This window comes from Carassius gibelio, chromosome A3 (assembly GCF_023724105.1).
Source record: "Carassius gibelio isolate Cgi1373 ecotype wild population from Czech Republic chromosome A3, carGib1.2-hapl.c, whole genome shotgun sequence".
NCBI classification, from domain to species: Eukaryota; Metazoa; Chordata; class Actinopteri; order Cypriniformes; family Cyprinidae; genus Carassius; species Carassius gibelio.
Window position 1 is genome coordinate 13558073 of NC_068373.1, and position 14027 is coordinate 13572099.

Sequence of the window (14027 nt, forward strand, 5' to 3'; positions counted from 1 at the left end):
TTAAAGATAAGAAAAGCTTTACTTTATTTATAATTAGAGATGAAGCAAATCGAATGACGCTCAATCAGGCATAAACATGTAAATAAAAACAAAGACAGTTTAATTAAGATTTAGAGAGACAACCTCATAAAAAAACATTAACTGTCTAAAGTAGTAACGAAGCAAAAATTTAAATGAATGACGTACACACACAAACACACCTGTGACTAAAGGTATAGTTATAATTCACTGTGTTATAAAGGTATACAATTAAATAATTTACCCCACATAAGACATTAAAATGCTTCTTTTTCTCTCCCTCTCTCATACAGACACACACACACACACACACACACACACACACAATTTAATCTATTGGGTGCTAGATATTTCAAAAAGCTTCATCCTCTCCAGAACAGTGAGTCCATCTTTAAGACTCTGAGAATTAAAATGAGAGATAGGTGAGAAAGCTTAAATTTTGGGAGCATTAGTACTTTGTACCGTGTAATGGTACAGATGATCCCACCTTGGATCTGTCGTGCTGTGTAAGTATAGCATGGTCCTTCAGGAAGTCTGGGTTGCTCCTGGATTTCACCAGATCTGCAACAGACATTTACAAATTGTGAATAAGTGCATCCTTGTGCTTTTGCCTTCACATTAACATGTCTGTTCTTGTAGGTTTGCTTACCAGATTTTAAGCTCTGCTGTCCGGCTGCCACCATCCTCAGTTTGGCAAAGTCACTTTTAGTTTTGACTTCTGAAGCACCCGGCTCAGATTCTAGCTCTTTAAAATACTAAAAAAAAAAACGAAAAAAAAAAATGAAAAAAGGGACAAAATCTGTGCAGTGGGACTATATTCTCTGTGTAAGCACTGATTGAATTAGCTTATTTGGGAACGATTGTGGTTAACATTTTTGAATATAACTAAATATAGCAATCATCTCATACAATTTTTTTTTTATTTATAATAATAGATTTTTGTTTTTGTACTGACTACAAAATTACTCATGCCCATTCCTAGTATCAATGCCTTAAACTATTGATTTGTTTTAACTGAAAAAGGTGTTACCGTATTTCCTGCCTGCAGTTCCAATTTAAGTGAGTTGATCTCCTGTTTCAGACACTTAATCTCAGAATCCTTTACTCTGAGATTTACCTACATCATCAAAGAAAGAGACAGAGCACATCTGTTTTTACACATGTAAACCCACGAAGACTTCTTTTGTGAAAGCCAATTAAATGTACTGAACCCAGAGTGCAGATAACTTCAATCTGTGTTCAGTCAACCATCCCCTGCTAATTTTAGTAGCACAAGTCAAATATGGGGACTTTGCCATATGAAAGGGTGTCAAGTTTTACCTCCAGCTGATACATGTCTTTCTCCTGAGAAGACTGGGAATGCTTCACCTCCCCATTCATGTGTGAATGCATCAGGGATAATTCAGCAGCCAAAAGCTGATTTAATTCCTTAGAAACATATGTGGCCATGTGTGATACATATGTAAGGTAAGCAGTAAAGCAATGGCTGTGTGAATATGCACATTTTTAGTGTGCATGTGGATGTACCTGGTTGTGAATGCGAAGCTCCTGGTTCTCTCTCTGTGTTGTACTCAATGCTTCCCTTTCTGTTTCTACAGTCCGATTCAAATGAGTATTCTCCAAGCATTTCTGAGAATACTGCTCTGACAACACCTCCAGCTCCCTGTGCAATGTTTCAAGCTCCTCACTGCAGAAGATACACAGAGAGGCATATGGTTAATATACAGTACTGCAGTGCAACCATAAACTGATTTTTGATGGTGTGGCTGACAGTTCTCAGATTAATGACAGACATCACACACGTACCTGTATTGTGCATGAAGCTGGCGGATGTCCACACCAGCTCCGTTTTGCAGGGCTTTCTGAGTCTTGTCCATTTCAGCTTTGTGAGCTTTCCTCATAGCCTCAATGGCTGGAAAACAACAAATAATATTTAAAAAACAGACAGAACTACCATTTGTATTTCTAAGCATAAATACAAGAGTAGCACAAATTTAGAACAAACCCCATGTATTTAGCTTTGTATAGTTTTCTAATGCATATTTCTGCACTTTATTTGTGTTGTGCATGAATGCTTAAAAGGACGGTTTACTTTAAAATAAAATTGTCATTTATTCCAGCGGTTCTCAACTCCAGTCCTCGTGCCCCCCTGCTCTGAACATTTTGTATGTTTCACTTAAGTTTGTTCTATTTGAACGCAAGTGCACGAGACGTAAATTTAAACTGTATTTATTTACAGATGTATATGAGGTCTAGTGTTGTTTTCAACGACCTGTTTTAATTTTAGTTTTAGTCTAGTCTTGGTGTGAAGCTGTCATTTTAGTTTTTATAAGTTTTAGTCATGTTCATACTCTTTTTAGTCTAGTTTTAGTCGACGAACACTGAAAACATTTTAGTCTAGTTTTAGTCAATGAAAATTGTATTTTAGTCTCTTTTTAGTAATGCCATTCTATTTAACCCAGTCAATATAGTACAAGTACCTTGTAGTATAGACAGAACCCAAATTTTATTTAAGCTAAACCCATTTCAAACAAGGTTATCTTATTATATTATTGTTACCTTATAGACTCAACAATGCATCCATTCCAGACATGCAAGACTCTCTGATTTGAATCTACATTTATTTTACCAACCAAACATCTTCTAAATAACGCCACGAGTGGGGCTTGAGGAATTGATGTTGCCTGCGTCTGCGCAGTGCGACCTGATGCAGCCCTTCAAGTGAGACACAGAAAACAGAAATACTGCAAAATAATAATAACAGGACTAAACCAGACGAAATAACGTTATTAAATTTAGATTAGTTTCGTTTTGGTCAATGAAAATGAAGAGACATTTAAGCATAGTTTTTATTTTTGTAAACCACATCTAGTCTTGTTTTTATTCTTCAACAATATTGCATTATACATTTAATTATAGTCATCGTCACATGACCAGAATTAACGTTGCATCTCCTCTTGTTTTAGTCATGTGATAAAGGTTCGTTGACAGCGATATTTAGTCATAATTTTCGCTGACGAAAGCAACACTTGTCTGAGTGTGAAGACGTTGTGCAGCACAACTCCGTGAATGAATGTTCCGAAGTGAGGTAAACTTCCAACCGAATTCCCTGCTCATATGAACACTGTGCAGGGACCATGTCAGTGGGAACACACAGTTCACTTCATGCATGGAGTTCACTTTTTATGAGCCGATTAACTGAATCATGCGTGTTAACAGAGAGAGATATACAAAACGTGCCGAGCAGGGGGTCGCGAGGGACTGGAATTGAGAAACGCTGATTTACTCAACCTCATGAATTTCAGACCTGATTGACTTCTTACAAGGAACTCAAAAGTAGTAGTAGTAGCCACTCTTTTTCTCACAATAAAATTTTATGGTAACCACAGCTGACCTTGTATGCCACTCACTATTATACCATTACAATAGAGCAGGAAAGCACCTCTTAAAGATTTGTAATAATAAAAAATTATATTAACTATGTCTTTAATTGTGTTCAGTTTAGTGAATTGTGCCATGTACTCTACTATAGTCTTTTCTGTAGCCCAAACGTACTTATATGGTCTGCTGTGCTGTACTGTTTGATCTGAATTAATGGTAGCTTTTGTTGAGAGTAGCACCTGCAATGGTGGCATTAGTCTCTTCCTGCAGTACTCTTTCTCTCTCCTCTGTCAGTCTCTCCACCTCTCTCTGATGCTGCCTCTGCATCTCCTCAATCACTCGCTGGTGGCTGTCCTCCATAATGCTGAATCCATGCTCATACGTAGCCTAAGACACAAAAGTTGTATAAAAGTCAATAATTGCATATTAATCTCATGCTGTAACATGAAAGCTGTGCATACCTTGATGGTTTCCAGGTCAAGGTGGAAGGCCTTGACATCCTGGTTGCTCAAATCCCTCAAGCAAGCAATCTCAGTCTCAAGCTCTCGGATTCGGTCTTGCAGATCAGTCACAGAAACCTGCTCAGTCTCTTTACTCTCCTCTAGTTCTGTAGGGGTTGCAGCTTTTGGTTTTGACAGGTTTTGAATGTGGTATTCATGGAGACGGCTCATCTCCTCTTCATGGATCTTCTGGAGCTCCTGGAGCTTCTCCTCAAACTCCAACTGCAATTTATCTGCTTCTTCCCTCAGTTGAGCATTGTTCTCTGCTGAAACACGCTCCTGTTCTGCCTTTTTGACAACAACACGCTCCTCACGCAGCTTCTCTTCATAATGCTCTGTCTGTTCCTGGAACATAGCCTCCATACTACGACACACGGCTCGACACTCACACTCAGCCTGCTCTCTCTGCTTGCGTAGGGCACTCATCTCCTGCTGCAGGGCCGAACGGAGACGACAGGCCACGTATGCTAAAGTGGCCTGACACGTTGCAGCCCGTAGGATGGCTGAGGGTAGATCACCAGGAAAGTCGGCCTCTCTAACATTAGACTGTAGCTGTGTTGAAAGGTTCTGCAGAGACTGGGCCTGAGCACGAAGCTCTACCACCAGACTCGTTCTGCAAGCAAGCTGTACCTCAGAGCCCTCAATGAGAAGATCTGTCACAAGTTTGTCATCCGTTTGTTCACTGTAAGGTGCAAGTTCTGGTGGGCTAATGTCAGCAAGTCTGGACCCCTGGTTCGAACAGTTTTCCATTTTGGTTCTAGATGAGGAACACTCTGGCCATGGCAAGTCATAAAAAAGTTCAGATTCCTTTGGCTCCTGCGAGGGATAAGTACAGAGAGTGTGTATGAGGTATGTCATCTCTGCTCTTTCACAAAGTCTATGGATTGCACTTTCACTCAGCGTGTTGTCTACCAGATCTTGTTCGAGAGGGTCCAAGAAGATCTGAGAGTATCTAGTTTCCACAGGCCCATCATTATTGCCTCCTTGAGCCATCCTAAGCATGTGGACATGTACCTCTGACAATCGATTAAGCAACTTTGAACTGGGATGCTCAAGTGCAGAGGCAATCCTTTGGATAATCAGTGCCTCCAGTGACAAAACTCTGCTGGCCATCTCTAGAGTTTGATTTCTCCCTGAACTCTTGCCAACCATCCTCTGGCCTCCGTTCTTTACATCATCATAAATGGAGAGTTTAGTTTTGTCTGAGTTTCTGTCGAAAGCGGTTCCCTCCAGACTATGCAAAGCTCCAGTAAAACTCGGCTGGGAATCCACAGAAAGACATGCATGCAGTCCAGTGTTGGGTTGTTGCTGTTGCTGAAGATGCATGGTAAGCTCCAGGAGTCGCTCTTCGGTGTCACATAACTTGCGCTCTAGTGCCTGGATGACAGAGATCACTCTATGTGACTCTTCTCCCTGAGTAGTAGGTTGCATTTCCAAATCACTCTGTGCTTTCTGTCTGCATTGCTGTGGCTCAGTCAATGTCTCACAAAGAACATTACCTTCAGAAGAATGGGTTTGAGCTTCCTTGAGTCTTTGTTCAGTCTCTTCTAGACTACTGCCCAGAATGGCCATCTTAAGAAGCACTTCCTGAAGTTCTTGTTCCTTCCAGTCTAACTCTCGCTGTTGCTGCACCAGCTGGGTTTGAAAGCGCTCCACACTGACCCTCTCACAGTCCAGCAGAGCACCTCGCATACTCTGGATTTCCTCACAAGCTCTTTCATAATCATGCTCCATGTCATAATAAAGAGTCTCTTCGGTTTGGAGGCGTGCCTGCAGGCGACAGACCTCACTGTCTGACTCTTCCAGCTGGTTTTGTAACTCCTGGCACCTTCGCAGAAGTTCATCAGTAATGTCTCCTGATGGCTTTTTCTGCAGCTCAGCCTCTTTCTGCATCAGATGCTCCTCTAGTTCCTTCGATCGTTGTTCTGATTGGTCGAGGCTGTCACTGAAGCTCCTCCTTTCTCTTTCCTGGCTCTCTTGCAGGAGGCGCAGGTGCCTCTGTAGCCGGACCTCTTTTAAGGCTTGCGCTTCTTCAGTTGCTTTAAGATAACCGGTTACCTCCTCCAACCGTCCACGCAGATTCTCCAGCACCTCCTCGCGCTCCTTCAGAAGAGCTTCTGCCTCTTGAATCTTTAACTCTGCCCTCTGAAGACATTCCCGGCTGTTGTTGAGCTCAGCTTGGAGTCTGGCTTCACTAAGTCTAAACTCCCTTTCTTGAGTTTGATTTCTCTCGTGCTCAGCCTTCAATTCTCTTCGCAGGCTCTGAAGCTCCACATCCCACTGCCATTCCGTCTGCGCGGAGGATGAAGAGGTGGTGACTGGTAATGGAGATGTGGAGCGATCAACCTGTAATGAATTGCGAGACTTTGTTTACAACCATGACAAATTATATGTAAACAGTTAGTGGGAATAAAGTATGTGGACAACCAAATACCACAACCATATGTGCTTGTTACGCTACCTGCTCTTCTTTTTTGGGTTTAGCTTCCAGTAGTTCACCAGGGCTGTCATGGTGGACATGTACTGTCCCGGCATCAACCTCTAAGCTGCCAGGGCTAATTGATTCTGAGGAGGTGTGAGTGGACACTGCAATAAGTGATAAGTGCGATGGCATATCAGTGGACATGATATTCAAGCTTTGCTCCTGTGATATTCTTCTTTTCTGAAGATATTCATTCTTTGATGCCTCATGAGCAGAATGTGTGATCTGCTCTTCAGTGGATGATGCAGGTACAGGAGGCACGGAGCATTCATTGTTAAGGTTCCACTGCCTTCCAGACAGATCATCTGACAACTCCTCCTTGTGCTGTTTGCAACTTAATTCTGCCCAATCAAAGGTTTTGTAACGCCCCTCTCTACAGTGCTCACGGATGCGACTCCTTTGCTCTGCCTCCTGGGGAACTGTACTGCACTGGCAGGAGCTTGTACGAGCATGTGCACAAGTCATTGGCAGCTTTTGAGGAATTGAACTATGGGAAGAAAAGAACTGGCTATGATTAAGTTATTAAAATTATTTTTCTGATTTTGTAGCTGTGTGTGTTTTACCATGCACTCATGGTCATGAAAACACATTCAAACCTCGATTTTATAGCAGGACTTTTCCTTGCATAGCATGGGGAAAAAGAAAAAAGGCAGAGTGAAAGAGTCAACATGTGATGCTGTTTTGTAAGAAAAATCTAGCAATATAGGGTGTGATATCCATGTACGAAATATGTGTAGAGGATAAATATAAAATAAAATATTTTAAAATATAATATAAAATTTTTGGGGGAATGGCATTTAGCTTTGATGTTGTACCATGTTACATCAGGGGCAACGCTGGGACGAACGTTTTTCATTACTGCCTGGACCCAGTTGCGTCGTATCCCATAAGTCATTGCACAGAGGGTGAAGACTCCATCCTTTGTCTGTATGAAAAGATTGATGAAAAAATTAAATGCAACAGACGAATACATAAATATGCAAAGTTTAGCTAATATACACTCACATGAATCTGAAAGCCATAGTTCCTCTCAGCAGCGTAATCCGTGACATCGTAACAAGTAGACAAGTTGATCTCACCATCCACATCAGCTGCCTAAGACGTAAAAAACAAAGACCTCTTTACTGAAAATGGCAAATCAGTTATGATAATGATTTTTTATAGACTGAACATCACAAATCACTTTACCTCTTCTGCTGCGGAGTCACGATAGAATCTCAATGTCTGGTCAGTAAGAACAAACCAGTGTTTCTGCCACTACAAACCAAGAACATCAGACCAATTCACACACTAGAAGATCATGAACAAATAGACTGATGTCATTCAAATACCACTCAAAATCACCTTTCCATCTTCTCCCAATCTAGACATCCATCCCTTTTTGAAATTAAGGAGGTCAGGCTGAAAGGAAAAGAGAATTAGCAATGCCATATCACATATGAACGACCAATTTTGCTACATCTCATAATTAATTTGATTAAAATTTGTAAATTCACAGCCATAATAAAAATACATATTACGATCGATCTGATTGGTATTGGTCATATTTACTGTGGGTGTAGGATCAAGCGGTCTGCGCTCCAGCGAACGGAGACTACATGACGTGAAATGTTGCAAGTGATCAGGAATATCTTTAGGGACGGAATCCTGCTAAGGACCAAAACAGCAAAGTAACAGAATCAGAGAAGAATCCACGTACAAGTGTATTATATTAAACTACTAAAAGTCATTTTAACATGTATCAGTAAAAATCCTTATACACAACCTCTCAAATATTTGGTATCATTAAGATTTTTTTCATACTTTTATTCAGCATGGATGCATTAAATTGATTGAAATAAATGCTCTCCTTTCCACAAAAATATTTAGCAGCAAAACCGTTTTCAGCATTGTTAACAAATTGAAAATCTTTCAAAAGCATTAAAAAAAAAAGTCCTATCAAGCACAAACTTTTAAACATTGGTGAACTTGGTTCCATTAATCCAGCATGTGTTTTCACCTGAGATGTAATGACAGTTGTCTTATGATCATTTTGTTTAGTTGAAGAGGAAGTGACGGTTGAGGGGGGGAACTCGGTATTCAGAAATGAACCCTCCTGTTGATCAGCTTTCCGAGATCTCCTAGAAACAAACATGCAAACATATAAGACATTCTTGGATATCAACTTTATCAAGTTTTGGAAGAAAAAACTTCTGAACCCAAATATAGAAAAAAAGAGACAAGAATGGGTAAGACAGAAACAGTGTAATATGCAATACAGGCCATTTGAAATTCACTATGCATGTAATTAAATTTTCTACAAAACTGTTTGTTGAGAATAATTTAAAAGAATCTTTGAGGAGCATCAGTGCAGTGCTGCCAAACATTAACACTTAAAGACATTATAACATTGACAAATGTAGCATGAATATATTTGGACTAAAATGGCAAATGCAAGCAGCCCGATTTTATTTGACTGATGGAGATAGGATGAAGCCTCCTGAAAAATAAACACAGAAGAGTGCTTTTAACATGACGAACACTAGAGGGATCCATGAACATTATACATAAAACAACTCTACAATTGATGCAATGAGGGAATCAGGAACAAAAAGAACCTGTCTTACCTGTGCCGATTTCCAAATTTCCGGCATACTTTTCTTCTTGAGCCGGGTGCTTGATATGCTTCATGTCTGAGTGTATGTGTCATGGATGTGTGTGATTGCCTCTCCCCAGTGGACTCCAAACTTCTCTCCAAAGAACAACCTACCATATCTTCAGGATCTCCCACACCTGCCCCATGTGAACTGTGATTGATTGGTGGAGGGAAGGGGGAGGGGCAAAGGGACATTGGGGTAGGAAACCTACAAGGGTGTGAGGCAGACGAAGAAACAGTTTGACAGTCACACCTGGAGTCAGTGTGTGTTTGTGCATCCACCACACGAGGACTTGTCTTCTCCAGAGAGGAATAGCCGCTTTCAGTGCCCGATCGATTCTTAGTACCTGAGAGAGCAAATAAAAGCAAAGCAAATGCTTTACTTCCCATTCTTAGCCAAATGGGCTATGAAAAAATAAATAAAACTAAAGCAGTAAATATATTTGTCATACCTGGTGAAAGTATATGCAATAGCATATAAGAAAACATAGATTGACACTTCAAACAAATATTTAGTTCTGGCATCATTTTCTCATTACCTCTTACGACTTTCTTTCATGGAAACAAGAACTTCTAAACAACAGACCTTGGTCAGAGCAAATGCTACAGTGAATTTTTAAAGCTCAAAACTTTCACATTTCTTTAGAAACTCCTTGACTTTGGTCAGCTCAACAATTGCCATGTTGTTGTTAAACTTCTAACTCTCATAGCCTTATTTTCATTCCTGTCCAAACTGAAATACTGTGCAACCCTCCCCGACCAAGGTCTTTGCAAAAACAATGAATATTAGATCCTCCGAGTTTTATGGTCGCCATTAAAGTGGCCCAAAGATCTGTATGAAGATAGCTTTGGCTGAAAAACAGACTGAAATCTGCCATTCCAGTCCTCCAAACAGAAGTCATCAGATGTTAAATTTATAAAAGATTCATGTGAACAGGTTTTTTTTTAAACCTGATCGACAGATGCATTAAAAATATGACTCAAAAGAATGATCTGATCACAAGGTTTACAGGTTGAGAATGAGTAAATAATGACAGAATTTTAATTTGAAATGGTTTTAGCTACTACCTTCCTTTAGTTCTTAAGCTGACAAATCAGTAACCAGTACAAACCATAAACAAGTGCATCCAGTTTAAGACAAGTCCACACACAAAGGCCACTCTGAGGTCATACCGTCTGTGTCGGAGCAGCCCGAGGACTGACTGAGCGATGAAGAGAGAGAGGACCTAAGCATGGTATTGAGAGATGAAGCATTGCCACTGCTGGAAGGAACCCCGACTCCACTACTGAGTGACTCCTCCTCCAGCTCCTTCTCTGAGGAAAGCAACGAGACCTCCTCCACCCTGCTCACCACGCTACCTCTCCTGTCATTTTTGGTTGCTCCTTCAGTTCTACTGCCGACACTTATGCTACCGCCGTTAGTGGCACTGCTAGTAATAGTGCCAGCATTGTCACTGATAGACACTTGATCACTCTTGTTATTATTAGAACTGATGCTGCCTTGTCTTTTAACGTTGCTGGTGAAACGATTTCCAGAAGTGCTACTTTTCTTAGCAGAACTCCTACTGCTGCTGCTGGAGGTGAGGTTTTCTGTTGTCTGCTGAGAGAGAAAGAGAGAGGAAGAGAATATAGGTGAGTAAATCAGACTGACAGGCTGCACACAAACCCTCGGTCAGTGAAATCCTTGGCCACATGTCTTTTGCACTCTGCTCCCCGCTTTGCAGACACTTCACCCTCCCTTTGGGGAGGCTCAATAATCCTGTCCACATCACTTAAGTTAATTCTACTGAACTTCTATCTGACTAACGCTCCTCAAAATACAGAAAAACCAAGACACAAAAAACAGGAACACTGCATTTCATTTACATGCTGTTAATTGTTGCAGCACAGCAGAATGGCATTTCCACACACTAGATCAATTTGGTCTGTTGTCAGCAGAAAGAATATGCAGAAGGGAGATAGGGAGGGATTAGTAAATCAACCGGACAGAAAGATGGGCACAGCACTTAGAAATGTAATTAAAGCAAAGAATAGGGGTGGAGGAGAGCATTTAAAGGAGCAGTACCCCAAAACAGCAATGTTCTTTGTATTATTTCAACATTATTGTGACCATCTAAAAACAAACCTCTTCAGGAGGAAATCAATTAGGTAAGAGAAATGTATTATTTACTAAAAATAGTATTCTATTGAAATTATGATCTCCAAATCTTGATATGTAATCCATTGATAGAAGTTGTTGGTTGTGAGTCATCATGAATATATATATATAAAATCAGAATGTGTGTGACTGACCCTGGACCCCAAAACCAGTCTTAAGTGTAAATTTTTCAAAATTGAGGTTTATACATCACCTGAAAGCAGAATAAATAAGCTTTCTGTTGATGTATGGTTTATTAGGATCAGACAATATTTGGCCAAGATACAACTATTGGAAAATCTGGAATCTGAGGGTGCAAAAAAATCTAAATATTGAGAAAATCACCTTTGAATTTGTCCAAATGAATTCTTAGCAATGCATATTACTAATCAAAAATTATATTTTGATATATTTACGGTAGGAGATTTACAAAATATCTTCATGGAACATGATCTTTACTTAATATCTTAATATTTTAACGAACGGGCATAAAAGAAAAAATTATCATTTTGACCCATACAATGTTTTTATGGCAATTGCTAAAAATATACCCCGGCGAGTTTTTTTGTTGTCCAGGGTCACATATATAAAAACACTGAATAATAGTACTAATTCCCACTAAATAATTAGTGCAACTAAACTCTGTAGATCAAAAATTAAATAAAAATAAAACTCTAGGACAAAACACTGAGGAAAAAAAATTTAATCCACAGGAAAACTACATTAAATGTTCCACTTATTCATATTTTACCAAAGGAAATAACCTGTAACGGTTATTAGATTGGATCCTGGCATTGTCGGTACCATTAAATATGAACAAGACTCACTTGCGGTGGGTGGGCTGGATCCTTCCCCTTCTTCTGATTTGATTTAGCAGCTTTGGGGTAAACAATCAGATTTTCCTGCCACCTAAATGAAACAAACAACCTCAAATTCATATACACGGCAGACGCAGACTAGAAATCAGACTCATCCGCAAACTCAAGCAAGCTTTCAGATGTCTCTTACTTCTGCTTTCTGGACATCACTCTTCTAGACTAAAACCCTCCAGTTGCAAGGAAACAAAGAATAACAAGCAATAAAAGAACAATCCTGAACATCCCCAAAAGAGCCAGTTCTAAAGCTGGTGTTCGCAGCACAGACAGAAACACAAGCACACACTAATCCAAGACTCCTTGACACCTTCTATCACACGCTTAAGGAATTAGATCAGCTTTGCTGAGATTTACTGACTTATAACACTCAAGTAGAAACATAGAGATTGAGACTGAAGACAGAGAACATTTCAGCTGAAGCTTGAGGTTCTGGCACTTGTCACAAACAAAAAATGTATCAACTTGACTTCACCTCTTTTGGTCCATTACATTGGTTGTGTTGTATAATGCATGTCAATTTGGATAAAAAACAACTAATGACAAAGTCTCTGTAACGTGTGGCCAAGTTCACACCACAGTTCAGTGAGTGTATTACCTACTGATGCTGAAGCTGTCTGTGCTCTCTGTTCGGATGTAGTAGTCTCTGTCAGTGAAGCACAACCTCAGACAGTTCTGGAAGCCAGTTTGAGATGAAACGTCAAGCACCTCAAAGCACTTGGTCATATTTACACTCCCGTGGGGCAATGTACCTGACTAGATGAAAACAGTCATGCTGTCATTGCACAAAGAAGGAAAGATTTTAATAATAATACACTTCTGTTGGTCACTGCAAAAATCCAGAAGTCAATAGACAATCCTGTTGGGTTTATGTCAGAGGAACCAAGGTGAAGACGTGTTATTGTAGGCCAGTATGGGAGTTAGCCTTCAAACATGCATCATTAATGCAGCACTCTATTAATGATAACCCTAAATGGCATACGGTATACTATGAATCAAAATAAACACATTTCTGGTCTGGCATCCGTCACGTGTGTAAGCTTGAGAGAGTGACAAAAAGGTTACACGGCATGAAGTACAGGTAAAACCTCACCATCTCATCCAGAGAGTATCGTAGAAGCCCATGCTTGTAAAGCACAAAATATCTTCTCTGCCATTTCTACAGCAGAGAGGGGAAAGAAAGATTAAGGAAGCAGTAAAAACATAGTTACATATCAATAGGCTGTATCTGATGGAAAGAATCTGTGGAAATGCCAGAGCCATCACCCGTTTCCTGAGGCCAGAAGTGCTGAAGTCAGTGTCCTCCGGGGCCAGGAGGAGCCAGCCCACCTGAACAGGCTTAGTCTGTGACACAGAAATACATTCTCTATGTTTCAAATAAAATATAACAAATGTCACTTTAAAAACAAATTAAAAGTTAAGAAATGATATCCTCACCTGAAACAGATCTGCTTCGCCGAGTTTGTGCGAATCCACTGTTTTGAAGCAGTTTTGACATTTACTTTTATTAAAGATGTTGGCCTGAAAGCGATGACACCGATTCTCGCGTGCAGAAAACATCGTTTTTGGTGGGAAATGTGAAAGTGTCGACAACATTACTTTTTTTTAGTAAAGTAAAATGATTAACTAATGGTGTCCGTGCCGTTCACGTGTCTTATCTTCCTGTCTGTCAGTCACTTCATTGATGGTTGCAGATTTGTGGTGTATAAATAGAGATATACCCTAGTGATTCGCGGATCTAAACGCATTTAACGCGACTTTAACACACGCTGCAGAGTTCAAACAAACCTGTTGATGGCGTCACTATCGGCGGCAGCCAGGGAGTTTGATTCATTCCAGTGATTCGATTATTTTGAACCCGTTCACCGGAAAGATTCATTCAGATTAGTTCATTGAATCGTTCAGTGGTCCTTTCTACTGTACGCATTGTAAAAACGTGTAATCTAACTTTTGTTATTACTGAAGGGTTTAAAACCCTGTAACCCTACATATAGAAATACAC

General features: G+C 40.1%; 1 protein-coding gene across 10 annotated transcripts; it reads right to left on the reverse strand.

Moving 5' to 3' along the window:
- LOC127947929 (myosin phosphatase Rho-interacting protein) lies at positions 1-13862 on the reverse strand. 10 transcript variants are annotated; one of them, XM_052544702.1, is made up of 24 exons: positions 13463-13833; positions 13292-13369; positions 13119-13184; positions 12624-12781; positions 11981-12062; positions 10190-10613; positions 9270-9363; positions 8381-8501; positions 7933-8031; positions 7726-7782; positions 7570-7638; positions 7387-7476; positions 7197-7306; positions 6945-7001; positions 6361-6868; positions 3861-6245; positions 3639-3786; positions 1825-1930; positions 1546-1705; positions 1339-1446; positions 1049-1135; positions 668-773; positions 506-579; positions 1-417 (listed from the first exon to the last, which is right to left on the reverse strand). In XM_052544702.1, exons 1-24 carry the CDS (start codon positions 13619-13621, stop codon positions 352-354), a joined length of 5412 nt encoding a protein of 1803 aa, XP_052400662.1. In that variant the 5' UTR covers positions 13622-13833; the 3' UTR covers positions 1-351. The 10 variants fall into 10 exon arrangements, with proteins under 10 accessions (XP_052400662.1, XP_052400661.1, XP_052400660.1 ...); XM_052544701.1 differs by having other exon boundaries at positions 7933-8028; positions 10190-10616; XM_052544700.1 differs by having other exon boundaries at positions 10190-10616.
- Between the last annotated feature and the right edge of the window lie 165 nt (positions 13863-14027).

Excerpts from the sequence above, each read along its gene's own strand:
- LOC127947929 (XM_052544700.1), bottom strand. The coding sequence starts at position 13,621 with ATGTTGTCGACACTTTCACATTTCCCACCAAAAACGATGTTTTCTGCA. Across the intron at positions 8,032-8,380 it reads CAACTGTCATTACATCTCAG|CAGGATTCCGTCCCTAAAGA; the intron begins GTGAAAACACAT and ends TTTGGTCCTTAG. Across the intron at positions 1,706-1,824 it reads CAGCTTCATGCACAATACAG|TGAGGAGCTTGAAACATTGC; the intron begins GTACGTGTGTGA and ends TATCTTCTGCAG.